This window comes from Stegostoma tigrinum, chromosome 27 (genome assembly GCF_030684315.1).
Source record: "Stegostoma tigrinum isolate sSteTig4 chromosome 27, sSteTig4.hap1, whole genome shotgun sequence".
NCBI classification, from domain to species: Eukaryota; Metazoa; Chordata; class Chondrichthyes; order Orectolobiformes; family Stegostomatidae; genus Stegostoma; species Stegostoma tigrinum.
In genome coordinates this window covers 655,975-683,685 of record NC_081380.1, presented here as the reverse complement: position 1 = coordinate 683,685, position 27,711 = coordinate 655,975, and the positions used below count along the sequence as shown (strand labels likewise).

The following is a 27,711-nucleotide window of genomic DNA, read 5'->3' as shown; positions in this document are numbered from 1 at the left end:
GAAGGGCAGCAGATTGGATGACAGACTAGACTTAGAATAAAGGGCAGTCAATTCAAGTCTGAGATAGGGAGGAATTTCTTCTTTCTGATGGTCAAGAGTCTTTGGAACTCCTTACCATAGAGAGCCATGGGAGCAGAGTCCTTGTTATTTTTAAGACTAGATCAATTGGGGAATCATGGCTTGTGGGGGAAAAGGGCAGGCAAGTGGGTGTGGGGAATGTCAGATTGGGCAAGATCCTATTGATTGCAGGGGCAAACATAAGGGGCCAAATGGCCTATTCCTGTTCCTATTTCTTATGGGAGTGCCACCAACTCCAAACCACTCACTATCCTGACTTGGAAATATATTGCCATGACTTCAGCTCTCTGGGTCAAAATCCCAGAACTCCTTCTGTAACAGCACTGTGGGTCTACCTGCAGCACATAGACTGTAGCAGTTCATCAACATCTTCTTAGAAGTAGATGGAAAACAAATGCTGGCCTAGTCAGCGATGCCTATATCCCATAAAATAATTTTTAAAAATTATGTGCAAGAGTTGGATTCTAGACCTTTGCAATGTTAATTTTTGAAAAAAGATCAATATGATTGATTAAAGACACAGTAAAAATGATTGTTCTGTGACTAAAAAGATAATTTTGCAGCATTAGTATTCAGAAGAATGTGATATACTGTGAACCATACAACGACAGACCAGATTGATGGAGCTAATTGTTACTCTGCACTGACTTCCCAATAGAAACATGTCACAAGATTAAAGTCTGAGATCATGATGCATCCAATTGAATGCTGATTGTGAATACCAACAAGCCTCACCAAATTATTCTGTGTTTTATCAAAGTTGGTAAAATATTAGGCCAGAACTGTGCCTCACCTTCATCTTCAAATACCCTTAGTGCTGCTGTCCTTATAAACTACAGTTCCATTTCCAACCTCTTTCACCTCACCAAATCTACTGACATTTCTTTCTTGCCACAGTCTAGCAGTATTATCACTGGACCATTATTGTAGAAACCGAGGTAATATCCTGGGGTCCCAGGTTTGAAACCTGCCATGGAAGATGTGGAATTTGAATTCAATCAACATCTGGAATTAAGATTCTAATGATGACCATTAATCCATTGTCAATTGTGGAAAAAGCCCCATCTGTTCATTGATATCCTTTAGGGAAGGAAACTGCCATCTTTACCTGGTCTGGCCTACATGTGACTCCAGACCCATGTCAACACAAGTGACTTTGACTGCAATTAGGGATGGGAAATAAATGCTGGCCTATTCAATGGTTCTCTCATCCCATGAACAATTTTTTAAAGAATATCCCCTTCTAATGTGTTCCTATTTTTGTTACCACTCCATGTTTGAATCACTCCAGTTGAAAAGAAAAATGGAAATTTCATCTGAAGTAGGTCCAACTCAAGGGAAAGGCCAGGCAGCCTTAGATCTCAATTTTTAAAATTATTTCATGGGATTCAGGCATTGCTAGCTCAGCCAACAATTTGTTACTCATCCCTAATTGCCCAGAGGGCAGTTAAGAGTCTTGTGATGCTGTGAGCCTGGAGTTACATGGAGGCCAAACAAGTAAGCACAGTATGATTCTTTCCCTAAAGAGCACAAGTGAACCAGATAGGTTTTTACAAAAAAAAAGACAATGTTGTCATTAGGCTGTCCTTTCATGATTTTTCTTTATTGAATTCAAATTTCAACATCAGCCATGGTGGAATTTGAACTCATGTCCCCAGAACATTATCCTGGGTTTCTGGATTACAAGCCCTGAGGCATAACTACTATGTCATTGCTGCTCTTTTCAGTGATCTTGGGAGAAGTCTTTCTTGCTTGGTGGTTTGGATGAAGAGGTGTTTATTGCAATGTTTATGAGTAACATACAGACATAAAGGCCAGGCAGAATGTTCTTGAGGAATTGTAGATCTCACTTGCTGATTGCAGGGTGAAAACAATAGTGAGAGTGAAACCCATGTTGCCATTTTTTAGGGAGGCTCACTACACCATGATCCAATCAGGTATGTTGTGGAAACTTCATTGGACTCAGGATGCCCAAGAGGGATTCTGCTACCGAGAGCTGCTATCCAATCAGAATGTCACTGGCAAGGCCATGGATGCTGCTGGAATGACAGGACCCAGATCCAACATCAAGGAATGACCTGGCATCTCTAGGTAACGTCAGGCAGCTCAATGGGAGAGAGGTGTTGACAGCACTGTCAAAGGTTTGACTCTCCGAGGACTGATCTCTATTCTTGATACCAATTCCCTTGATCAAGCAGGGATTACCCACCCTAAACTCAGGAGCTGATAAGCTGCCTACACACTTTTACCTGCTGTACATGCCGGACATTGATAGGCTCACCTGCAGCAGGGTTAATGCCAGTGAGGGTGCTATAGGGCCCTTGGTGACCATTAAACACCCACAAAACAGTCTCAATTGGCAGTGAGATGGAAAATTTGATCATAGGCCCTCTCATCTCTGACTTACTTTGGGTGGACGTGAGAAGGCAGCAGGGTTTGGGATACCTTGCCTGCTGGCATGGAAGAGGGCAGGAGGTTCTATCCACAGATTCACTTACCTGGTTTCTTTTTCACTCAAGGTAACCTTCTCTGTCAGGTAGTCAAATAGCTCTCCTCTCTTCATCCTATTAATGGAAGAACATTGTAAAGATGTCACACCAGAATACTGACTATTCTACTTGACATGGTTACTCCATGACAAGAACCCAACACAAATTTGTATTTATACTGCATCAATTACACGGTAAATTGCTCCAAGGTACTATAACAACAGAGAATATGACTCTAAGCCACAAGGAGAAACCTGGGGAGGTGACTAAACAGTCAGCTTCTTAAGCTGTGAGAAGAGGAGAGGCAGGTGGAGGGTGGAGATGTTCAGGCCCCAACATCTGAACTTAGATTAACGGGCAATGGAGCGGTTAGAAGGAAGATTAGAAGTGCCTTAATTAGAGGAGTGCAGATATTATCAAGAGTTAATGGGACCGAGGAGATAACAGAGATAAGGACAGTCAAAATAGAAAACCTTAAAATATTATTCAAAACGGCCAAATGTTGTAAAGTGCTTTCAAGGCAATGAAGCACTTTGGAAGTGTGGTCACTGTTGTAATGTTGGTAACGTAGCTGCCAATTTGCAGCACAGCAAACTCACAAACATAATGTCAGAATCACAGAATTATATTGGTGCAGAAGAAAGCTATTTGACCCAATATGCTTCACTGGAGTGCTCAGAACCTCTGTATAATAATGTTGACTGAGGTAAATATCTTTGTTTCCAATTATAACTTGCCGTGATCCTGACACTAAATTGACCTACATTTGTCTTCATTAATCTTTCTGTTTAAATACCTATGGATGCTTTTACAACCAGTTTGCTTGTTCCTCACAAACTTTCTCTTGCACTGGTTTTCCCCTCAATCAATCTCTTTCTCTTCCTTTGCTTAAAGCCAAACTTTTCCTGATCCTCAGGTCGACTGCTTTTTTTGGACACTTTATATCTTCCTTCCTCCAATCTAATATATCCCTAATTTCCTTTGTTAGCTACAGTTGAACTGACTTTTCTTGCTTTGTTTTAATAGGAAGAGAAGAAGTTCATCAAGCACCTAAAGACTGTTCCACTATTCAATGAGATCATGGCTGATCTGAGGTTCAACTCAATATTGCTTCATATTTTTGCTTAAACTAAAACTTATCTATCTTAGATTTAAAATAAAAACTGATCCAGCATCCATGTCATTTGTGGGTGAGAGTTCCAAACATCTCCCCATCCTTTGCACATAGAAGTACTTCCTAATATCTCTCCCGAATGGTGAGGCTCTGATTCTCAGTCTATGGCCTTAGAATTCCCAGACAGTAGAAATAGTTTCTCTTTATCTACCTGCCTTTCCTGTAAATAGCATTAAAAACTTCAATCACATAACCCCCTAATTTAAATATCTTAACATCAAAGTCTAAATATTAATCTTGCAAAACTATATCATACTCCCTTCAGGGCCAATATATCCTTCCATAGGTGTTGTACCCGGATCTGCTCACAGTACTTCAAGTCGAGTCTAACAAGGGTTTTGTACAACTGCAAAATAACTTCTGCATCTTTCTCCTCCACTCCTCAGGGTATAAGCACTGGCATTCCGTTAGCTGTCTTGATTGTTTTCTGCACCCATTTGTAACATTTTCAAGATCTGAGCACCCGAATCTGCAGTCTCTGTGGACATCCACTATATTTCACTTCATACCATCTAGAAAATAACCTGATCAATTCAAAATGGATAACCTCAACATTGCACATATTGAACTTCACCTGCCACAGCTTTGCTCATTCACTTAGACTATCCATATCCTTTTATAATTTTATGCTACCATCTACAGAGTTTACAATGCAGCCTAACTTTGCATCAGCTGCAAATTTGGATGTATGATTTTCTATGCCATTATTCAAATTGTTAATAAATAATGTGAATAATTGAGACCCTTGGAGGATATCATTGGTCACATCCTGCCAGTTTTAGTATCTACCTATTATCTTTGTCACCTCCACTCAAACCAATTTCCCAGTCATATCAGTAATTTGCTCTCAATTCTGTGTGCTCTACCTTAGTTGACAGTCTCTTTTGTGGAACCTTATCAAATGCCTTCTCGAAGTCCATATAACAACATTCTTCTGTCCAATGCCTGTCAGCTCTTCAAGAAAATTTAACAAGGTTTGCCTGTCATGAATCCATGCTGGATCTCCCTGAGTGAATGAAAATTTTCAAGGTGTTCAGGTACCCCATCCTAAATTGTAACAATTTTCCATCACTGATGTTAAGCTATCCAGTCTGAAGATTCATTAATACTGCTCTACCTTTGCTACACACTTGCCTATTTTCTGTATTTCTACAATTTAGCATTTCAGAGCTACTACCAGGAGATCTGCACACAAAACCTATTATAGCTTGTGATCCTTCACAGTTCTTCAGTTCCATTCATATAGCCTCCCTTAAATGCCAAACCCAAACAGAACAACAGTAAGCCAATTAGTACTGCGTAAATGTCACTTTGCACTCCTTCCATCACGTTACTGGTGACCAAGAGTACACTGATGGGGCGGTTCTTAGCCAGGTTGGATTTGTCCTGCTTTTTGTGTACAGGACATACCTGGAAATGTTTTACCATTGTTGGACAAATATCAGTGCAGTAACTGTCTTGGAATAGCTTGGCTAGAGAAGCAACAAGTTCTAGAATATAAGTTTTCACTACAGTTGCTGGAAATGTTGCAATATTCAGTGTCGTTAGCATTTTTCCATAGAATCCCTACAGTGTGGAAACAGGCCATGTGGCCCAACAAGTCCACACCGACCCTCTAAACAGAATCCCACCCAGACCCAACCCCTGACCCTCTCCCTGTAATCCTGCGTTCCCCATGGTTATCCGTCCTATACCCCTGAACACTGCAGGCAATTTAGCATGGCCATTCCACCTAACCTGCACATCTATGGACTATGGGAGAAAACTGATGTACCTGGAGGAAACCCAAACAGACACTAGGAAAATGTGCAAACGTCATACCAAACAGTCGCCCAAGAGTGGAATTGAACCTGGGTCCTCAGTGCTGTGTAACCATTGAGCCACTGTGCTGCCCCTTCTTGATATCATGTGGAAATAATTGAACTGACTGAAGTTTGGCATATGTAATGTTGGGGATTTCTGGGGGAGGCTGAAATGCATCATTCACTCGATACATCTGGCTGAAAATACTTACAAATGTTTCATTACAGGAAGAAAACCAAGACAAATATGTTATACCATTGCTGATGTGTGGGGCTCCCCCATCTATGACGATGGCAAATATGTGGAGGCTCATCTTCCTGTTAAATGTTTAACTGTCCACAAGCATTCACACTGGATGTGAGAAGATTGCAAAGCTTAGATTTTATTAATTTTCTGGGATTCACATAGCCCTTTCTACCACTTAATAGATAATAAAATGTGAGGCTGGATGAACACAGCAGGCCAAGCAGCATCTCAGGAGCACAAAAGCTGACGTTTCGGGCCTAGACCCTTCATCAGAGAGGGGGATGGGGAGAGGGAGCTGGAATAAATAGGGAGAGAGGGGGAGGCGGACCGAAGATGGAGAGTAAAGAAGATAGGTGGAGAGAGTATAGGTGGGGAGGTAGGGAGGGGATAGGTCAGTCCAGGGAAGACGGACAGGTCAAGGAGGTGGGATGAGGTTAGTAGGTAGATGGGGGTGCGGCTTGGGGTGGGAGGAAGGGATGGGTGAGAGGAAGAACCGGTTAGGGAGGCAGAGACAGGTTGGACTGGTTTTGGGATGCAGTGGGTGGGGGGGAAGAGCTGGGCTGGTTGTGTGGTGCAGTGGGGGGAGGGGACGAACTGGGCTGGTTTAGGGATGCAGTAGGGGAAGGGGAGATTTTGAAACTGGTGAAGTCCACATTGATACCATATGGCTGCAGGGTTCCCAGGCGGAATATGAGTTGCTGTTCCTGCAACCTTCGGGTGGCATCATTGTGGCAGTGCAGGAGGCCCATGATGGACATGTCATCTAGAGAATGGGAGGGGGAGTGGAAATGGTTTGCGACTGGGAGGTGCAGTTGTTTGTTGCGAACTGAGCGGAGGTGTTCTGCAAAGCGGTCCCCAAGCCTCCACTTGGTTTCCCCAATGTCGAGGAAGCCGCACCGGGTACAGTGATGCAGTATACCACATTGGCAGATGTGCAGGTGAACCTCTGCTTAATGTGGAATGTCATCTTGGGGCCTGGGATAGGGGTGAGGGAGGAGGTGTGGGGGCAAGTGTAGCATTTCCTGCGGTTGCAGGGGAAGGTGCCGGGTGTGGTGGGGTTGGAGGGCAGTGTGGAGCGAACAAGGGAGTCACGGAGAGAGTGGTCTCTCCGGAAAGCAGACATCCCAGATGTCCAAGTTCTTTAAGGACCGCAACTTTCCCCCCACAGTGATCGAGAACGCCCTTGACCGCGTCTCCCGCATTTCCCGCAACACATCCCTCACACCCCGCCCCCGCCACAACCGCCCTAAGAGGATCCCCCTCGTTCTCACACACCACCCTACCAACCTCCGGATACAACGCATCATCCTCCGACACTTCCGCCATTTACAATCCGACCCCACCACCCAAGACATTTTTCCATCCCCACCCCTGTCTGCTTAAAAGAGCATTAAGCGCTGCTCAACTTCAGTGCAAGTCCCTGGAAGTAAGAGATGAAGACTTGGCAGGGGTGGGATGGATGTAGTATACCTTGTCATTTTCTCTGCTGAGGTGAACGTCAGATGGTCAGCATTTTCACAGAGCTGAGTTGCTGGCTAGGCAATTTCAGATAGCAGTGAAGAATCAACCATGTTGCTGCCCAAGTGTCAGTGTGTCACATGGAAACGTAGAGTCATGAAGTCATAGAGATATACAACATGGAAACAGACCTTCGGTCTAACTCGTCCACGTCGACTAGATATCCTAAATAATCTAGTCCCTTTTGCCAGCATTTGACCCATACCCCTTTAAACGCTTCCTATTCATATACTCATCCAGACGCCTTTTAAATGTTGTAATTGTACTTGCCTCCACCTCTTCCTCTGGCAGCTCATTCAATACACGCACCAGCCTCTGCTTGAAAAAGCCGCCCCTTGGGTCACTTTAAATCTTTCCCCTCTCACCTTAAACCTATGCCATATCATTTTGGACTCCTCAACTTGGAGAAAAGACCTTGTTTATTTACCCTATCCATGCCCCACATAACTTTATAAACCTCCAACGCTCCAGGGAAAATAGCCGCAGTCTATTCAGCGTCTCCCTATAGCTCAACATCTCCAACCCTGGCAACACCCTTGTAAATCTCTTCTGAACCCTTTCAAGTTTCATAACATCCTTCCTACAGCAGGGAGACCATTTAAAATTATATTATCTCAAATGAGATTTCACAGACACAGATCCTTCCCTATCTCCTGAACACATTAACTTAACTGGACCATGTCCTGGCTGTATTCTGCTTCTAACTTTGATATTTAAAAAAAAATTCAAGTTACAATAATTCATAATTTCTACCCCTAGATTTTTAACTTACTGTGATATAAATTTCTTAATATAAACTTTAATGTAAAAGCTGGCTTTGAACTGTTAGCTGTTGTGACTGTAGCTTAAATAAAGGGCAAAGTTTAACACTATTTTTAAGCTTGAGACCGGCTGAAACTTGATAAGGGCAGTTCTCTAGTAAAGGACTGCTGTGCTTTAACTGTGCCAATGCACATTTTGAAAGCACTTACGATTAATATAATTTAGTTTATGGCTAGAACTAATTATGTGGGGGAGTGGCTCCAGTGGGTTCTGTTGCATGGAAAATTAGAAAATCAAAGTAAAGGAGAAGGTAGGATTGCAGGTTAGTGATGGGGCTAATTGTTAAAGGAAAATAAAAGGAAGGAACAGGGTGCATAAATGTCATATTGCAAAAGGGAACCATAGAAATGTGAGGAAAATAGGGAAACTTGAAGGCTTTATATCTGAAAGCATGAATAATTCAAAAGAAAGTAGGTGAACTAATGGTGCAAATCCACGTAAATGATTATGATCTCGTAGCCATTAAGGTAATACGGTCACAAGAATTTCAAACTGGGAACTTAATATTCAGGAACATTTAATTTGATTTATTTTTCACACGTGTATTGAGATACAGTGAAAGGGTTATAGAATTCACAGAATCCCTACAGCGTGGAAACAGGCCATTCAGCCCAACAGGTCCACACCACCTCTCTGAAGAGCATCCCACCCAGACACACAAAGGGAGAAAACAGATTGTGAACTGAGAATGGCCTACGTTCAGGTGCTGGCCTGAGCCGATCTGAAGCACTTGGTACCAACCAAGTTCTGCAAATAGATAAGAAAAATGAGGTAATGCAAGAGCCTTATGTAGACAAGGAGCAATGAGGTAATACTACCTAGATCTTTAAGCAGGTAAAGGCATGAGATAAGTGAATTAGATAAGGAATGTAGCCAGCGAAAACTGTGGGGGAGATCAACAGAAGCAGACCCTACTTCAAGGACGTGAGTGCAGTGCCTGGCCAGCATTAGCCCTTGTTGTCAGCAGCAGCTATCTGAATTGGGTATTAGCTTTTATATTCTGTGACTACTCGGGGAGTGTCAAAGGACCCTAGTGGGTGTATAAATAGGTTCTAGTTCAGCTTGTGGGAAAATATATAAGAAACATGTGTCTTGTTTAACACATTAATAAAGTCATTTATGACTCTTCTCCTCTCTGTATAAGATGATAACTGGAGCCAGTGTTCTCTGGGCTCCAACAATATCAAAGAACACGTAGGGAAGAATTAAATACCTTCACCATCACTAAAGAAGCAGTGTTGACAAACAAATGGGCCTAAAGGTGGACAAGTTCTCTGGCACTGATGGTTTGCATACTAGGATCTAAAACAGGTAGCGAAGGAGATAGTAGATGCATGAGTTGCAGTTTTCCAAAAATTAGGATCTGGAGAAGTACCAGAGGATTGGAAAACGGCCAATTTTTTAAAAAAGGGAGGTAGGCAAAAGCAGATAACTATAGGCTGATTGACTCAACATCTCTTGGAAAAATATTGGAATCAATTGTTAAGGGTGTATTACCAGAACATTTGGAAAATCATAACATAATCAAGCAGAGTCAGAATGGCTTCATGAATGGGAAACTGCGTCTGACTAATTTATGGACTTTCTTCGAGGAAGTCCCAATCAGAATGGATAGAAAGCATTTCACAAGGTACCTCATAAAACAATAAGTCATAAGGTAAGTTGCACAGTGTTGGAGGTATATTAGCGTGGATAGACAATTGGCTCATGAGCTGGAAACAGTGCATGGGGACAAAGGGTTCTTTTTAAGGTTGGTCACTTGCGACCAGTGGGGTTCCACACAGATCAGTGCTGGGACTGCAAATGTTTACAATATATATTACTGACTTGGAGGAATGAAGTGGATGTACTGTAGCAAAAAGATTGTAGATGACACAAAAATAGCTGGAAAGCTGGGCTGTGAAAGGGATAACAACAGTCGGCAGAGATAGGTGAGGTAAGCGGGTAAAATTTGACAAATAGAGTATAATATGGGAACAGTGAAATTGTGCATTGACGAAGAGTTGACAAAAGTACAGAATATTATTTAAATGGAAATAAACCTGTGGAAAGCAGCTAAACAAAGGGACTTGGGGATACCAGTGTATGAAACACAGAAAGCTAGCATACAGGTGTCACAGTAAACAGGAAGGCTAATGCAATGTTGCCCCTTATTTCCAAGGGATTGGATTATAAGAGTAGGGAAGTCTTACTGCAACTGTATAAGGTGCTGGTGAGACCACATCTAAAGTGCTATGAATAGTATTGGTCCCCTTATCTAAGGAAAGGTATGAGTTCATTGGAAACAGTTCAGATAATTTTCACAAGGATGACCCCTTGTATATCTTATGAACAAAAGTGAAACCGATTAGTACTCTGTGTCATTTAGAGGAATGACAGATAATCGCATTGAAACACAGAAGATTTAAGGGTGAATGCTTAGAGGGTGTTTCCTCTTATGTGAGATTATAGGACCATATATAGGGCATAGTATCAGAAACAGGAACAGGCCCTTCGTCCCACCAAGCCTGTGCCAATTCCTAATCTTTATTTAGATCTGCTACTTTTTGCCCAAATGGGGCTTCAATGCTTCTGTTCACGTCCCTTTTTTTATCTCTGCCAAGATACGCCTCTGACATTGCTAACTCGCCTGCTTCCACCACTTCCACTTACAATGCATTCAGGCACCCATCACCCTCTAGACGAAAAATTTTCCCCATGCTTCTCCCCGAAACTGTCCCCCTCTTACCTTGAATCTGTACCCTCTTGTAGTTGACCTTTCCACCCTGTGGAAAAAGCCTTTAACTATTCACCCTATCTAATCCACCAAGCTGTACCTTTCCAGTGAGTTTATTCAGGGGAAGGTGGTGGCCGAGTGGTATTATCACTGGACTGTTAATATTCTGGGGACTTGGGTTCAAGTCCCTCCACGGCAGATGGTGGAATTTGAATTCAATAAATATCTGGAATTAAGAATCCAATGATGACCATGAATCCATTGTCGCGTGTCAGGAAAAAAACGCATCTGGTTCACTAATGTCCTTTGGAGAAGGAAACTGCCATCCTTACCTGGTCTGACTTACATGTGAATCCAGACACTCAGGAATGTGGTTGATTCTTAGCTGCCCTCTGGGTAATTAGGGATGGGCAATAAATCTTAGCGCAACTAGAGACGGCCCCTCATTCCATGAATGAATGAAGGAAAGAAAAACCTCTCCTCATAAATAGCACACTCCAGAGCAGGCAACATCCTTCTCTGAAGCATCCATGTCTTTCTGGTAGTGTGCCAACCAGAACGGTACGAAAGACTCTATACAGCTGTAACATAACTTGCCAACTTTTATATTCATGTCCTGACCGATGAAGATATGTGTGCTGTATGCCTTCTTGATCACTCTATTCAACCGTATTGTACTTTCAAGGATCTGTGGGCTTATACACCCAGATCCTTCAATATTTCAAAGGACCTAAGTGTTCTACCATTTATTGCATAATTCACACCTGAATTTGATCTTCCAAAATGCATCATCTTGCCTTTTCCTGGATTTGGGGTGGCACGGTGGCTTAGTGGTTAGCACTGCAGCCTCACAGTGCCAGGGACCCAGGTTCGATTCCAGCCTTGGGCAACTGTCTGTGCGGAGTTTGCACATTCTCCCTGTGTCTGCGTGGGTTCCCTCCGGGTGTTCTGGCTTCCTCCCACAGTCCAAAGATGTGCAGGCTAGGTGGATTGGCCACGCTAAATCGCGTGTAGTGTTCAGGGGTGTGTGGGTTATAGGTGGAATGGGTCTGGGTGGGATGCTCCAAGGGGAGGTGTGGATTTGTTGGGCTGAAGGGCCTGTTTCCACACTGTAGGGAATCTAATCTAATCTAAATTCCATCTGCCATTTCTCTGCCTAAACCTGCAATCAATCTGTGTCCTGCTATATTTTTTGATCATCCTCCTCACTATCTGCAACTCCACCAATTTTGGAGTCATCCGCAACTTACTAATCAGACCACCTATATTTTCCTCCAGGTCATTTATACATATTAGAAACAAGAAAGGTCCCAACACTGATCCTTGTGAAACACCATTAGGTACCGATCTCCATTTCGCAAAGCACCCTCCCACTGCTATTCTCTGTCTTCCATGACCAAGGCAGTTTTATATCCATTTATCCAGCTCACCCTGGACCCCATGAGGCTCTATCTTTTGTACCAGCCTGCCATGATGTACTTTATCAAATACCTGACTAATGCCCATGTAGATAACATCAAAAGCCCTTTGCTCATCAATCATTATTTTCACTTCCTCAAAAAGCTCAATCTAGTTGTTGAGAAATGACCTTCCCTGAACAAATCCACGTTGCCCATCGCTAACAATTCCATTCACTTCCAATGTGAATAAATCCTGTCTCCAACTCTTTCCCCACCATTGATGTTAGGCTCACTGGCCTGAGATTACCTAGATTATCTGTTTCTCTTCATAAAAAGAGGAACAACATCAGACAGTCCTCTAGAACTTTGTCTGAGACTAAAAAGGATATAAAAATATCTATTAGAGCTCAAGTTATTCCCTCCCTTGCCGCCCAGAGTTCAGGGATAGATCCCATCTGACCCTGGGGACTTGTCTATCTTAATGTATTGCAAGATACCCAACACATCAGCTTCATTATGTTGATCTGAGCAAGAGTATTCACATACCTTTCTGTAACCTCAGCATCCTTCTTCCCTCTCTTTTTGGTAAATGCCAATGTAAAATACTTATTAAGGAGCTCACCCATTTCCACTGGCTCGACATATAACTTCCCCCCTTTATCCTTGAGTGGGTCTATTCTTTCCCTTGCTAGCCTCTTACTCCTGGCATTTGTATAAAATGCCTTGACAGTCTCCTTAACTCTTCATAGCCTCTTTTAGCCCTCCTGTCTCCTTGTTTGAGCTCCTTTCTACTTCTCTATATTTTCCAAGGATTTTGTCTGGTTTTATTCTTAGACTTTAGGTATGTTTCCCTTTCTTTGACTAAGCTGATAATTTTTTCTATCAAGGTTTCTGAATCCTACCATTCCTATCCTTCATTTTCACAGGGTTTTGCCTGTCCTGTGCTCTAATCAACCTGTCTTTAAAAGACTGCCACATGTCAGATGTTGATTTACTCTCAAACATTCTCTCCTCATCCTCAATCTCAATTTCTTGCCTGATTTGGTTACAGTTGGCCTTCCCCAATTTAACATGTTCATCCAAGGTTCACTCTTGTGCTTATCCATAAGATTCTGAAAGCATACAGAATTATGGTCACTATTCCCAAAATGTTCCACGCTGAAACTTTGATCACCTGGCCAGGCTAATGTATCAATACCAGGTCCAGTATGGCCCTCTCCCTCATTGGGCTATCTATATACTGTTTCTAAATACCCTCACAACATACCTAACAAACTGATTTTCGTCCAAACACCTTGCACTAATAGAGTCCCAGAAAATATTTATGATTTTATTTGATTTATAATTGTCATGTAGGCACAGCGAAAAGTTTTGTTTTGCATGCATCACAGGCAGATCATACCATATAAAGATGATAGGGTGATAGAACATAGTGAGGAATAGAATGTATGGCTGCAAAGAAGACGCACAAAAAGCAAGATCAACATTAGATTTGAAACTTGAGAGGTCTACTCACAGTACAGTAATAGTGGGGAAGAAACGGTTCTTGAAGATATAGTACATGTGTTTAAGCTTTTGTATCTTCTTCCTGATGGAACAGCTTGGAAGAGATTATAAATGGAGTGGGAGGTGTCTCTGATGATGGTGGCTATCTTTCCGAGCAGCAAGATGTGTAGATTCAGTCCTTGAACAGAAGGTCAGCTTGCACGATGGATTAACCTGTGTTTACAACTCTCTGTAATTTCTTACGGTCCTGGCAGAGCAGTTACTATACTAAGCCGTGATGCATCCAGATACAATGTTTGCTACGGTGGACAGAATAGAATAGAAGAACAGAATCCCTACAGTGTGGAAACAGGCCCTTCGGCCCAACAAGTCCACACTCCTCAGAGCATCCCACCCAGACCCATCCTCTTATAACCCACCTAATCTACACATCCCTGAACACTGGGGGCAACTTAGCATGACCAGTCCACACATCTATAAAAGTTGGTGAGAGTCCTTGTGGACGTACCAAATTTCCTCAGCTCCTGTGGAACAAGAGGCATTGTGGTGCCTTCTTGAGTGTTACATTAACATGGGTGGACAGATTGTTGGTGATCGCCACTCCTAGGAACCTGACACTCTTGATCTCAGCACCACTGATGTAGACAGGGGAGTGCCCTACTCCTTGCTTCTCACCTCTTCAGTTTTTCTGCTGCTGAGGGAGAGAATTTTATCTTTATACCATGCTACCAAACAGTCTATCTCTTTCCTGATTTCTGTCTAGTCATTGCTTGATATCTGGTCTACAATGGTCGTGTCGTCAGTGAACTTGTAGATGGAGTTTGAAATCTGGCCACAAAGTCATGAGTGTACAGACAGTACAATAACAGGCTGAGTATTCATCCTTATGGGGTGGAAGTGTTGAGGATTGCATCTGTGTGTCAGGAAATTGAGGATCCAGGTGCAGAGGATGGAGCAGACACCTAGGTCTCGGAGTTTGGATATTAGCTTAGTTGGGATTATAGTGTTGAAGGTGGAGCTGTAGTCAATAAGTTGAAGCCTAAGCCTTATTATTGAAATGTTCAAGGGATGGGTGCAGGGCTAGATAGATGGTATTTACCATGGACCTACTGTACTAGTATGCAGATTGCAAGGGACTGAGGCAAGCTGGGAGGCCAGAGTCGATGTGAGCCATGACTAATCTCTCAAAGCCCTTTGTAATTATGGAGGTCAGAGCCATCATGCAATAGTCATTGAGGCACATTTCATGCATTTTCTTCGATACCAGGATGATAGTGGTCTTCTTGAAGCAGATGGGGACTTCCGATTGTAGAAAGAGAGTTTAAAGAAGTCAACTGGTTCATGCAGAACCTGACTGCACAGTTGAGGACTCAATCTGGGCCAATCATTTTCCTCAGGTTTACTCTCAAGAAGACCGATTTGATGTCTATAGGCAGTGACTGAGGGAACAGGTGCATCCGAGGCTATTGGTGAGGTGACATCCTTTCACTGGCCTTCTATTTGAAACAAGCGTGAAATGCACTGAGTGCATCAGGGAGGGATGTATTTTGGTCCTTATTCTGTTCTGCTTCACTTTATCACCCATTAAGTCATGTAGGCCTTGCCACAAACAGTGGGTGTCCATGTGGCTAGTTTGGATCTCTAATTTAGTCAGTATTGCCTCTTGGCATCTCTCATGGCCTTACAGTTATCCCATCTGGATTTCTTGTAAAGGTCGGGGTTGCCTATCTTGAACATCACATTCCTAGTCTTCAGAAGGCAATGGATTTTCTACTTCATCCTGGTTTCTGGTTGGGGAACATAGAGATTGACTTCTTTGGCATGCAGTCTTCTATGCCAGCGAAGTCCATGACGGTGGTCCGATGCTTGTATAGGTTGGCAGCTTAATTTTTGAATATGGACAAATCCATCAATTCCAAGCAGTCTAGCAGAAGCTCTTCTGCTGCCTCAGGCCAGCTTTGTAATACTTTCTGTACTAAGTCCTCATGTTTCAACTTCAGCTTATATTTGGGAGGGAAAAATCACTCACCTCAACAACCCTGTTATTTTCACTTCTTTCTAGAAACTGACTACAATCCTAGCACTGAGATTGCACTTTTCGTATCCTGAACTCTACCCATAATGCCTCACTGCAAGATCATCCTCCCCGCCACAGTATCTCCCTCAAAACAGCGGTGACATGTTCCCCAACCAGTGAAACAACTCCCCCATCTCTTTTGCTTCCTCCTTTGTATGGTCTAAAACATTGATATCATGGAACATTAAACTGCTAATCCTGTGCCTCCTTCATCCGTGTCTCTGTGATAGCAACAGCATCATAATAAGTGGTGTCAATTTAAGTCTGAGAGGAAGGAGCAATTTCTTCTCTGAGAGGATTGAGAGTGTTTGGAACTTATTGCCACAGACAGCTGTGGGGGCATAGTTCTTGTGTACACTTAAGGTTGAGAGAGATAGTTTTTTGATCAGTAGGATTACAGGGATAAAAGGCTTCAATCAAGAATTGAGAATGCACCCTTCCTATTCCTGAGCTCTACCCATAATGCCTTGAACCAAGGATTACAGGAAACGTAGAAAAGTGGATATTAGGAATGTCAGATCAGCCATAATTCTATTAAATGGCAGAGTAGGCTTGAGAGGCTGAATAAAAAACAAAAGAACTGCAGATGCTGTAAATCAGGAACAAAAACAAAATTGCTGTAAAAGCTCAGAAGGTCTGGCAGCATCTGCGGAGGAGAAAACAGAGTTAACGTTTCGGGTCAGGCAGTGGTCATAGCAGTCAGTGAAGATACATTCCAATGAGAAAGACACTGGAGGGCATGCACCTTCTATTTCTAATTAAAGAGGTTGAGTTCTGAGGAGGGGTCACTGGACCCGAAACATTAACTCTGTTTTCTCCTCCACTGATGCTGGCAGGCCTGCTGAGCTTTTCCAGCAACTTTGTTTTTGTTTGAGAGGCTGAATGGCCAATTCATGTTCCTATTTCTCATGGTCTTATGGCGCTAGTTAGGTTGCAAGTGACCATATGTCTTATTTGAGATTCAACGTTCCACTCCCCCTCAGGCCATGAGCGAGGGGGTAAAGACCCACACAGCCCTTAGCTGTTAGAGGGTCTCAGTTCCATTAATATTGGGATTTAGACACTGTGCTTGTTACTTTTCATCATTTACTCAATCTTCAGCAGCAGTGTGTGTGATATCTGTTATATTAAGGCCCAAAATATTCAGCAAAGGAACAGTTCTAAGAGATTGAGAATCCTCACTACCTGCGTGTAATTCACTTTTGGGATGATGAATGACCCCATACCATTTGGGAGCATGAAAACACATGCAACGTCCAGCGTTATTTTTAACCTGCTGCAGTGACAGTGGCTGTAATTTCATCGGGGTAGGATTGTCAGATCAGCAGGATCAGGCAGGGTTTCTTGATTCCCTTTGTTGGAGTGAGACGAGACTTTTACAGCCAGGATTTCGGGCTTACGTTATTAGCCATGTAGGATGTAGAATCTCGGTAGAATCTCCAATCAGTTGCTCTTAAATGATAAAAAGATCTGATACGATAGGTGAAAGAAAGCAATTTACTCTTGACTATCCCAGACAAGAGGCAATGTTCTGAAGCTAAACTGGTTGAGTTAAAACTTCAGACATGCGGTGCATTCTGTCTTGGCATATGCAGCTATTGAAACCTCTCTTCCCTTGTTCAGCTGATGAGAAATCATCTTTGTATTTAGGATCTGTGGATTCAGCACAGAGCAAGGCCATTGTGTTCCTTTTCACCCGTGCATTGTCTCATTTCCACACCCTTCCTAAAAACTGAAAATATTTATGATGTTCAAATATTTATCCAATTCTCTTTGGCAGTTACAATTGAATGTGCTTCTACCAGCCTTACAGACAAAGTATTCAATCAAAAATCACTGGATTTTAAATGAAAGAATCTCCACATTTAACTCTTCTTTTTTGTCAGATAACTTCAATCTGTCTCCTCCAGTTACTGATCCTTCTGCCAGTGAATCAATTCCTGCTTGTTTAGATTTTCAAACCTTTCATAATTTTTGAACACCTCACCTACGCTAAGGAGAAGAATTTAAGTTTCAACAGACCTGAGATCCTTCAACATGGGTAATATGCCTTTTGCCCTGTCATCAGTCCTGAGGTGTTCAAAATCCTCCAGCTGGGCCTGAATCAACAATTCATTAATGTTTTGCAAAGTTTACTTGCTTTTCACCCAGATTTTTGTGAAGGAGGTGGGCATTTTGACTCCATAAACCCTTCTCTATTTGGGAGGCCAGTACTCACCATAATTCTGTTCCAGGGAGGTTAGGTGGCATTGATTCAGTCCTATCACCTCCAAGATAGGCCCAAGATAGCAATGCAGGGGGGAGGGTGGTGCTCATAGCAGTCAGTGAAGATACATTCCAGTGAGAAAGGCACTGGAGGGCATGCACCTTCTATTTCTAATTAAAGAGGTCGAGAATAGTATTAAATTAAAAGGAAGAGCATTCATTCTGTGAACATGAGTGTCAGGTCAGAAAATCAGAAAAACAAAGAACGACCAAAATAGGAGAAAAAAGTTATTGGATATCAGAAAGCAAGCTAGAAATATTGCAGTAGATAGGAAGCATTTCTGTAGACATTTAAAAAGTAAATGAATAACTTAATTGAACATTGGTCCTCTAGAAAGGGAGCCAAGGGAACTAATGATGGAACCTAAGACAAAGAACCACCGACATTTGAAATCTGATACAAAACAGAAATTTCTGGAATTTCAGAAACTCAGCAGGTCTGGCAGCATCTGTAGAGAGAAAGCAGAGTCAACGTTTCGAGTCCAGTAACACTTCCAGGTGACCTGTTGAGGATTTTGTTTTTGTCTGTTGTTGCTACAGAAGATCGACAAACATTCCAGAAATAATTATTACTCAGGAGGTGATAAGGAGCGAGGAGCTCCCTACAATCATTACTGAGAAGTGGTTAATTGGTTTTAATTTTCCAGTATTCCTCAGATTCTTGAAATTAGTAAATGTTTCACAAAATTTTGGTGCTTTGTACTAGAAAGGACCGAAACTACACGCAGAAAGTGGGAAGCTACAGGCAAGTTAGAGTAACAAATTGTCATAGAGAAAATGCAAGAATCCACTGTTAAGTAGGTTAAAGCAGAGTACTTAGAAAATCTCAGTACAATCAGGCAGAGTCAGCATGATTTTGTGAAAGTGGAATCATGCTGACAATTGTGTTAAAGTTCATTGAAAAAGTTACAAGTAATCTTGATAAAGGGATACCAATGGATTTACAGCATTTGGATTTCCAGAAGGCATTTGACAAAGTGCCAGATCAAGGGTTACTGAGCAGATTTGGAGCCGATGTTGTGTGTATGGATAAAAGATTGATTAGTTAACAGGAAACAGAAAGTAAATATAAATGGGTCATTTTCAGGTTGGCAACACTAAAGTATCTCAAGGTCCAGAGGTGGGTACATTAACAAAAAATCATCCATGGACTGTGGGTGTTGCTGGCTGAGCCAGTGTTTATGGCCTATCCTTAATTGCCCTTGAGAAGATGGTGGTGAGCTGCCTTCTACAACCACTGCAGTCTATGTGCAGTAGGTAGATCCACAATGCCATTAGGGAGGGAGTTCCAGGATTTTGAGCTAGCAACACTGCAGAAACAGTGATATATTTGCAGGTCAGGATGGTGAGTGGCTTGGAGGGAAATGTGTAGGTGTTTCCATGTATCTGCTGCTCTTGTTCTTCTAGACAGAGGAAGTCACAGGTTTGAAAGTTACTGAATCAGGATCTTTGGTGAATTTCTGCAGTATACCTTTTGGATGGTACCTACTGCTGTTGCTGCAGGTTGATGTGGAGGAAGTAAATATTCGTGGATCTGGTGTGAATCAAGTGGGCTGATTTGTTCTCGTTGACACCAAACTTCTTGAGTGTTGTTGGAACTGCACTCATCCAGGCGAGTTCCATCCAGTTCTGAGGAAGGGTCACCGGACCCGAAATGTTAACTCTGTTTTCTCCTCCACAGATGCTGCCAGACCTAGTGAGGTTTTCCAGCAACTTTGTTTAAGTTCCATCACACTCCTGACTTGTACTTTGTAGGTGGTGGAAAGGCTATGGGAAGTTGGGGGCTGGGGTAGGGTGGGGGGAGTTACTTGCTGCAAGATTCAGAAACGTTAACATGATCTTGTAGCCGCACTATTTATATGGTGACTCCAGTTCAGTTCTAAGACCAGAGGGCACACGTTTAAGGTGAGAAATAAGTGGTTTAGAGGACATCTGAGAAAGATCCTTTTTTACCCAGAGAGTGGTCAATACATGAAACACACTGCCTGAAAGGATGATAAAGGCAGGTACTCTCATAAGAGTTACAAAGTCTCGAGTTGAACACTTAAAATGCCAGGGCACAGTTGGCTTTGGGCCAAGTGGCAGCACAGTGGCTAGCTTTGCTGCTTCATAGTGTAAAGGACATGGGTTCAATTCCAGCCTTAAGTGACTGTCAGTGTGGAGATTGCACGTCCTCCTCATGTCTGTTAGGTGCTCTGGTTTCCTCCCACAGTCCAAAGATGTGCAGGTTAGATGGATTGGCTATCGTAAATGCAGGGTTAGGGTAGGGCCAGGAGCTAGATCTGGGTGGCATGCTTTTGAGGGGACTGCTACAGGCCTAATAAGTCAAACAGCCTGTTTCTGTCCTGTAGGGATTCTATGATGCTAAATGCAGGCAAAACGGCATCAGCACAGTTTCATGTTTGTTCATCAGCGTAGACTGAAGGGTCTGTTTCTATGCTGTATGACTTTATGACTATTCCAGCATTTGAGGAGTCATGAAAGGTGTTGAATATTGAGAATTACAGAGTCATACAGAACAGAAACAGACCGTTTGTTCCAACTTGTCCATGCCAACTACCTATCTCAAACCGAATTAGTTTCATTTGCCTGTGTTTGGTCCATGTTCACCCAATCCTTTTCTATTCAAGTCCAGATGTCTTTTAAATATTGTAATTGTGCCCATCTTTACTACTTCCTCTGGTTCCATACATGCATCCACCCTCTGTGTGAAAAAATTGCCCCTCAGGTCCCTTTTAATTCTTTCCTCTCTCATCTTAAACCTATGTCCTCTAGTTTTGAACTCCCCAATTTGAGGTGAAAGTCCTTGTCTATTCATCTTATCCATGTCTCTCATGATTTTATAAACCTCTATGCGGTCTTGCCTAAGCCTCTGATGCTCCAGGGAGAAAAGTCCCAACCTATCCAACCTCGCCCTTTAGCTCAAACTTTCTAGTCCCAGCAACATCCTCATAAATTTGTTTTTTCCCATTCCTAGTTTAACAAAATCCTTTCTATAGCAGAGCGATCAGAATTGTGCACAGTACTCTAAAGTGGCCTCATCAATGTGTTGCATAGCCGCAACGTAGTGTCCCAACTCCTATTCTCAATGTTCTGACCAATTACGGCAACGTGCCAAACGCCTTCTTCAACACCCTTTCTACCTGCGACACCATGTTCAAGGAACTATGTTCCTGAACCCACAAGTCCCTCTGTTCAAGAAAACATCCAAGGACCCTATCATTGACGGAGCAAGTCCTGCCCTGATTTGCCTTACCAAAATGCAATGCCTTGCTTTTATATCAACTTTTGATGAGAGATAGGTCATTCATGAAGTAACTGAAGATGGTTGGGCCTCCAACAAAAGCCTGAGAAACCCCTGCGGAGATGACCTGGAGCTATGATTGACTACCATGCTCTTTTATACCAGGTGAAACTCCAATGAACAACTTTCCCCTGATTCAAACTAGCTCTAGTTTTCCGAGCTAATCTTGACACCACACTCTGTCAAAAGTTGCCTTGATTTCAAGGGCAGCCTACGACATATATCAATGAATTGGATGAAGGCAGATAATGTATGGTTTGCTAAATTTGCTAGTGATGAAAAGATAGATGCATGGATAAGATGTGGGAAGGATATGAAATAAAAATAATTTGAGTGAATGGGCCAAAATGTGGCAACTGGAGTAGAATGTGTGAAAATTGGACTTTTCCACTCTGGCAACAGAATAAAAAAGCAGTATGTCATTTAAACAGAAAGCAATTGCTGATATCTGAGGTACAGAGGTATCTGGATATCCTGGTGCATGTGTTATACAGAGGCCATTGGAATATTGCCATTTATTACAAGTGGCTTGAAATATAGAACTCAGCATGGTTTACTGTAATTCTACATAACATCGGTGAGAAAATACCTGGAGCACTGTGTCCAGTTTTAGTCTCATTATTTCAGAAAGGATATAATTACGTTAGAAACATGCTGAGAAGGCTCACATGACTTATACTTGAACCAGGGAGCAGTGATGGTGGAGGGAATGTGTTTGTGTTTGTTGAAGGGGTTGCGGGAGGTTTGAATGTGGGCTATTTCCCTTATTAAGAAAGGGAGTGGCTGACCCTGTTTCCATTGCAGTTTTGAAGAATGAGACATGACATTCATTCATTGAAACAGGTATCTGGCAAGGATCTGGCATCTCATTCCATGCACGCTTCACCCTCTGAGTGAAAAAGTTGCCCTTTAGGTCCCTTTTAAATCTTTCCCCTCTCACCTTAAATCCATGCCCACGAGTTTTTATTGAGTTCTATGAGAAGGTGACCAAACAGTTGGATGAGGGTAAAGCGATTGATGTGGTATATATGAATTTCACCAAAGCGTTTGATAAGGTTCCCTATGGTAGGCTATTGTATAAAATATGGAGTCATGGGATTGAGGGTGATTTAGTGGTTTGGATCACAAATTGGCTAGTTGGAAGAAGACAGAGGGTGGTGGTTGATGGGAAATGTTCATCTTGGAGTTCAGTTACTGTTGGTGTACCGCAAGGATCTGTTTTGGGGCCACTGCTATTTGTCATTTTTATAAATGACCTGGATGAGGGCATAGAAGGATGGGTGAGTAAATTTGCAGATGACACTAAAGTTGGTGGAGTTGTGGATAGTGTGGAAGGATGTTGCAGGTTATAAAGGGACATAGATAAACTGCAGAGATGGGTTGAGAGGTGGCAAATGGAGTTTAATGCAGATAAGTGTAAGGTGATTCACTTTGGAAGGAGTAACAGGAATACAGAGTACTGGGCTAATGGTAAGATTCTTGGTAGCGTGGATGAGCAGAGAGATCTCAGTATCCGCGTACATGGATCCCTGAAAGTTGCCACCCAGGTTGATGGGGTTGTTAAGAAGGCGTACAATGTGTTAGGTTTTATTGGTACAGAGATTGAATTTCGGAGCTATGAGGTCATGTTGCAGCTGTACAAAACTCTGGTGCGGCCGCACTTGGAGTATTGCGTACAGTTCTGGTTGCCGCATTATACAAAGGATGTGGAAGCATTGGAAAGGGTGCAGAGGAGATTTACCAGGATGTTGTCTGGAGGGAAGGTCTTAAGAGGAAAGACTGAGGGACTTGAGGCTGTTTTCATTAGAGAGAAGAAGGTTAAGAGGTGACCTAATAGAGATATACAAGATGATCAGAGGATTAGATAGGGTGAACAGTGGAGATGGCTAGCACAAGGGGACATAGCTTTAAACTGAGGGGTGATAGATATAGGACAGATGTCAGAGGTAGGTTCTTTACTCAGAGAGTAGTAAGGGCATGGAATGCCCAGTCTGCAATAGTAGTAGTCTCCCCAAATTTAAGGGCATTTAAATGGTCATTGGATAAACATATGGATAATAATGGAATAGCGTAGGTTAGATGGGCTTCAGTTTGGTTTCACAGGTCGGCGCAACATTGAGGGCTGAAGGGCCTGTACTCCGCTGTAGTGTCCTATGTTCTATCTATTTTAGTTAGCCCTAATTGTTTAACACCTCCTCGTTCAAGTGGCAGTATCCTCTTCTCCTTTCTTCTGTAATAGAGTCTTTCGGGTTTTAAGTTGTATTAGCTGCTGTTCTCACTCTTTTTGTCTATTTTATTTCCTTTGTTATTTTTCTCTGTACATTCTGTGTTCTACTTTGTTCTCTGTATATTATAAAACTGACATTTGACATGAGGTTATTTTTACTGTTACATTACAATCACTACTTTTAGATTTTTAGTAAGTTCTAGCTTTGAATGCTACTTTTTCCCCCTACTCCATATGTGTCTTCAGAAAATGAACCATCTCATTTGTAACTGCCTCCATACTTACAGATCAAACACCAGGAAGTAGAAGCTTGATGATTCATAGCAATCGTTGAGTGAAACTGTAACAGAAAAGAACAAAAGTGTAACTCACCAGTTTTATTTCTTGAGGAACAAAGTACTGAAGATACTGGAAATCTAAATGCAGTAATAGGGGAGTCAGTAAAGACCCTGCCCAACTTGCTGAGAATTCTCAGCACTTTTTCTATTCATTATTGCTTTTCTTTCTTGCCTCCTGAAATCTTCTTGGATTATGCCAATCTGCAGCCCAGGGACAAATTGCAATAGCTACTGCCAACACCAGTCTCCTCTTCAGCCCCACGGATTATGGCAAGGTTGAGATCGTGAACTTGCCCTCATGCTCTCCAAGTAATATAATCAAGCAGAGTCAGCATGGCTTCACAAAGGGGAAATCATGCCTGACAAATTTATCAGAATTCTTCGCGGTAACAAGTCGGATGGATAAAGGGGAAGCAGTGCATGCAATGTATTTAGATGTTCAGAAAGCATATGGTATAAGATATCACATGTCAAACGACATAACATAGAACATAAAACAATACAACGCAGAACAGGGCCTTTGGCCCTTGATGTTGCGCCGACCTGTGAACTAATCTAAGCCCCTCCCCCTACACTATCCCATCATTATCCATGTGCTTATCCAAGGACTGTTTAAATGCCCCTAAATGTGGCTGAGTTAACTACATTGGCAGGCAGGGTGTTCCACGCCCTTACCACTCTCTGAGTAAAGAACCTGCCTCTGACATCTGTCTTAAATCCATCACCCCTCAAGTTGTAGCTATGCCCCCTTGTACAAGCTGAAGTCATCATCCTTGGAAAAAGACTCTCACTGTCCACCCTATCTAATCCTCTGAGCATCTTGTATGTCTCGACTAAATCCCCTCTTAGCCTCCTTCTCTCCAATGAGACCAGACCCAAGTGCCTCAGCCTTTCTTCATAGGGCCTGTGCTCCAGACCAGGCAACATCCTGGTAAATCTTCTCTGAACCTTTTCCAATGCTTCCACATCCTTCCTGTAATGGGGGCGATCAGAACTGCACGCAGTATTTCAAATGAGGCTGCACTAGCATTTTGTACAATTGCATCATGACATCAAGGCTCTGGAACTCAATCCCTCGATCAATAAAACCTAACACACCGTAAGCCGCCTGAACAGCACTATCAATCTGGGAGGCAACTTTCAGGGATCTATGTACACGGACACCAAGATCCCTCTGCACATCTACACTACCAAGAATCTTTCCATTGACCCAGTATTCTGCCTTCCTATTATTTCTCCCAAAGTGATTCACCTCACATTTATCCGTATTAAACTCCACTTGCCACCTTTCGGCCCAATTCTGCAGTTTATCCAAGTCTCCCTGCAACCTGCAACATTCTTCCACATTGTCCACCACTCCACCGACTTTAGTGTCATCTGCAAACTTACTAACCCATCCACCTATGTCTGCATCCTAGTCATTTATAAAAATGACAAACAGCAGTGGTCCTAAAACAGATCCTTGAGGCACACCACTGGTAACTGGACTCCAGGCTGATTATTTTCCGTCAACCACCACTCGTTGCCTTCTTTCAACTCTAAACTGCTTAATCTCCCTCAATCCTGTGCCTCTGTATTTTCTCCAATAGCCTACCACGTGGAACCTTATCAAAGGCTTTACTGAAGTCCATGTACACCACGTCAACTGCCCATAGTGTTGGAGTTGGTATATTATCATGGATACAGGATTGACTAACAAATAGAAGACACGGCAGCACGGTGGCTCAAAGGTTAGTACTGCTGCCTCACAGCACCAGGGACCTGGGTTTGATTCTAAACTTGAGCGACTGTCTGTCCCATGTCTGTGTGGGTTCCTTCCGGTACTTCAGTTTCGTCCCACTGTCCAAAGATGCGCAGGTTAGGTGGATTGGCCGTGCTAAATTGCCCACAGTGTTCAGGGATGTGTAGCATAGGTGGGCTATAGGGGGATAGGTCTGGATGGGATGCTACAACGGTCGGTGTGGACTTGTCAGGCCGAGGGCCCTGTTTCCACACTGTAGGGATTCTATGAGTTGGGATAAGGGGGGCATTTTCAGGCTGGCAGTGGAGTATCACCGTGATTATTTCCGATACATAATTGACCAGGCTACGTAAAATACATGTACTATGGCCAAATTTACAGATGACACCAAACGCAAGTGATGAGGATGACACAAAAAAAACTGCAGAAGGACATAGACATGTTAATCATGTAGGCAAAAACTTGACACACTGAAAATAATATGCGTTTGGTGTCATCTGTAAATTTGGCCATAGTACATGTATTTTACGTAGCCTGTGAGGCAGCAGTACTAAACACTGAGCCACCGTGCCACCATGTCTTCTATTTGTTAGTCAATCCTGTATCCATGATAATTTACCAACTCCAACACTCTGGGCAGTTGACGTGGTGTACATGGGCTTCAGCATTTTGATTTTGTGGAATAGTGGAGCAGACTCAATGGGCTGAATGACCTACTTCTGTTCCTATGTCTTATGGTCTAATAAGAGTCCCGAAGTTTATGTATTCATCTTTCACAATATAGCCAACTTGTTTTGTGGTCTTAAATTCCCTGAATGTTACACATATTGAACTGCAAAACTAGAAGGGAGTATTCATCCTTTACTCAATCACAATAAAAATGGTGATGCATGTGATGAAAGGAACTGCTAAGGTAAACATTTTATGGATTATTTGTCAGATTTCAATGGAATTTTTCAGTTCTGATACCCATTATATACAAAACTATGCTTGGCTTCGCAAAGTACACAATTTCCCACTCTGTGCCTGCAGCGTCACCAGCACTTAACAATTAGAGAAATTACCGCATGTTTGGATCACTGGATGCAATTTCTAAAAAGAAATTCTGACATGTAAATATTGTTGGCTGAGTAAACTTTGTTGCCCAACTTTAACTGCCCTGGAGAAGATGGCAGTGAGTCACCATCTTGAATCGCTGCAGCCCATGTGGTGAAGGGAAACCCATTATGTTTTCAGTGAGGGAATTGGAGGATATTCCAATGCGTCTGCTGACCTTGCCCTTTGAGCTGTTGTGTATTTGAAAGATGCTGTCAAAGATGCCTTGGCAAATTTCTGCATTACATCTTGTAGATGGTACATGTTGTTGCCATTGATGGGAAAGAGTGAATGTTGAAGATTTTGGATGAAATGACGATCTAACAGGCTTTTTTAAAAACACAGAACATAGAACATTACAGCACAGTACAGGCCCTTCGGCCCTTGATGTTGTGCCGACCTGCCATACCAATCTGAAGCCCATCTAACCTACGCTATTCCATGTACATCCATGTGCTGGTCCAATGACAACTTAAATGTACTTAAACTTGGCGAATCTACTACCGCTGCAGGCAAAGCTTTCCATACCCTTACTACCCCCTGAGTAAAGAAACTACCTCTGACATCTGTCCTATATCTTTCACCCCTCAATTTAAAGCTATGCCCCCTTGTGCTCGCTGTCACCATCCTAGAAAAAAGGCTCTCTCTATCCACCCTATTTAACCCTCTGATTATCTTGTATGTCTCAATTAAGTCACCTCTCAACTTTCTTCTCTCTAACGAAAACAGCCTCAAGTCCCTCAGCCTTTCCTCGTAAGACCTTTCCTCCAGACCAGGCAACATCCTAGAAAATCTCCTCTGCACCCTTTCCAAAGCTTCCACATCCTTCTTATAATGCGGTGACCAGGACTGTACACAATACTCCAAGTGCCGCACCAGAGTTTTGTACAGCTGCAGCATAACCTCTTGGTT

General features: G+C 42.6%; 1 protein-coding gene across 3 annotated transcripts in view; it reads right to left on the bottom strand.

Moving 5' to 3' along the window:
- The window catches only part of LOC125464750 (phosphorylase b kinase gamma catalytic chain, skeletal muscle/heart isoform-like), a 97,303-nt gene that overhangs the window by 36,907 nt on the left and 32,685 nt on the right, over positions 1 to 27,711 (bottom strand). For all 3 annotated transcript variants that reach the window (XM_048557524.2, XM_048557522.2, XM_048557525.2), the window contains 2 exons: positions 23,911 to 23,965; positions 2,577 to 2,642 (listed from right to left, as the gene is read on the bottom strand). In XM_048557524.2, coding sequence (XP_048413481.1) covers positions 2,577 to 2,642; positions 23,911 to 23,965 — 121 coding nt within the window. The remainder of the gene's footprint in view (positions 1 to 2,576; positions 2,643 to 23,910; positions 23,966 to 27,711) is intronic.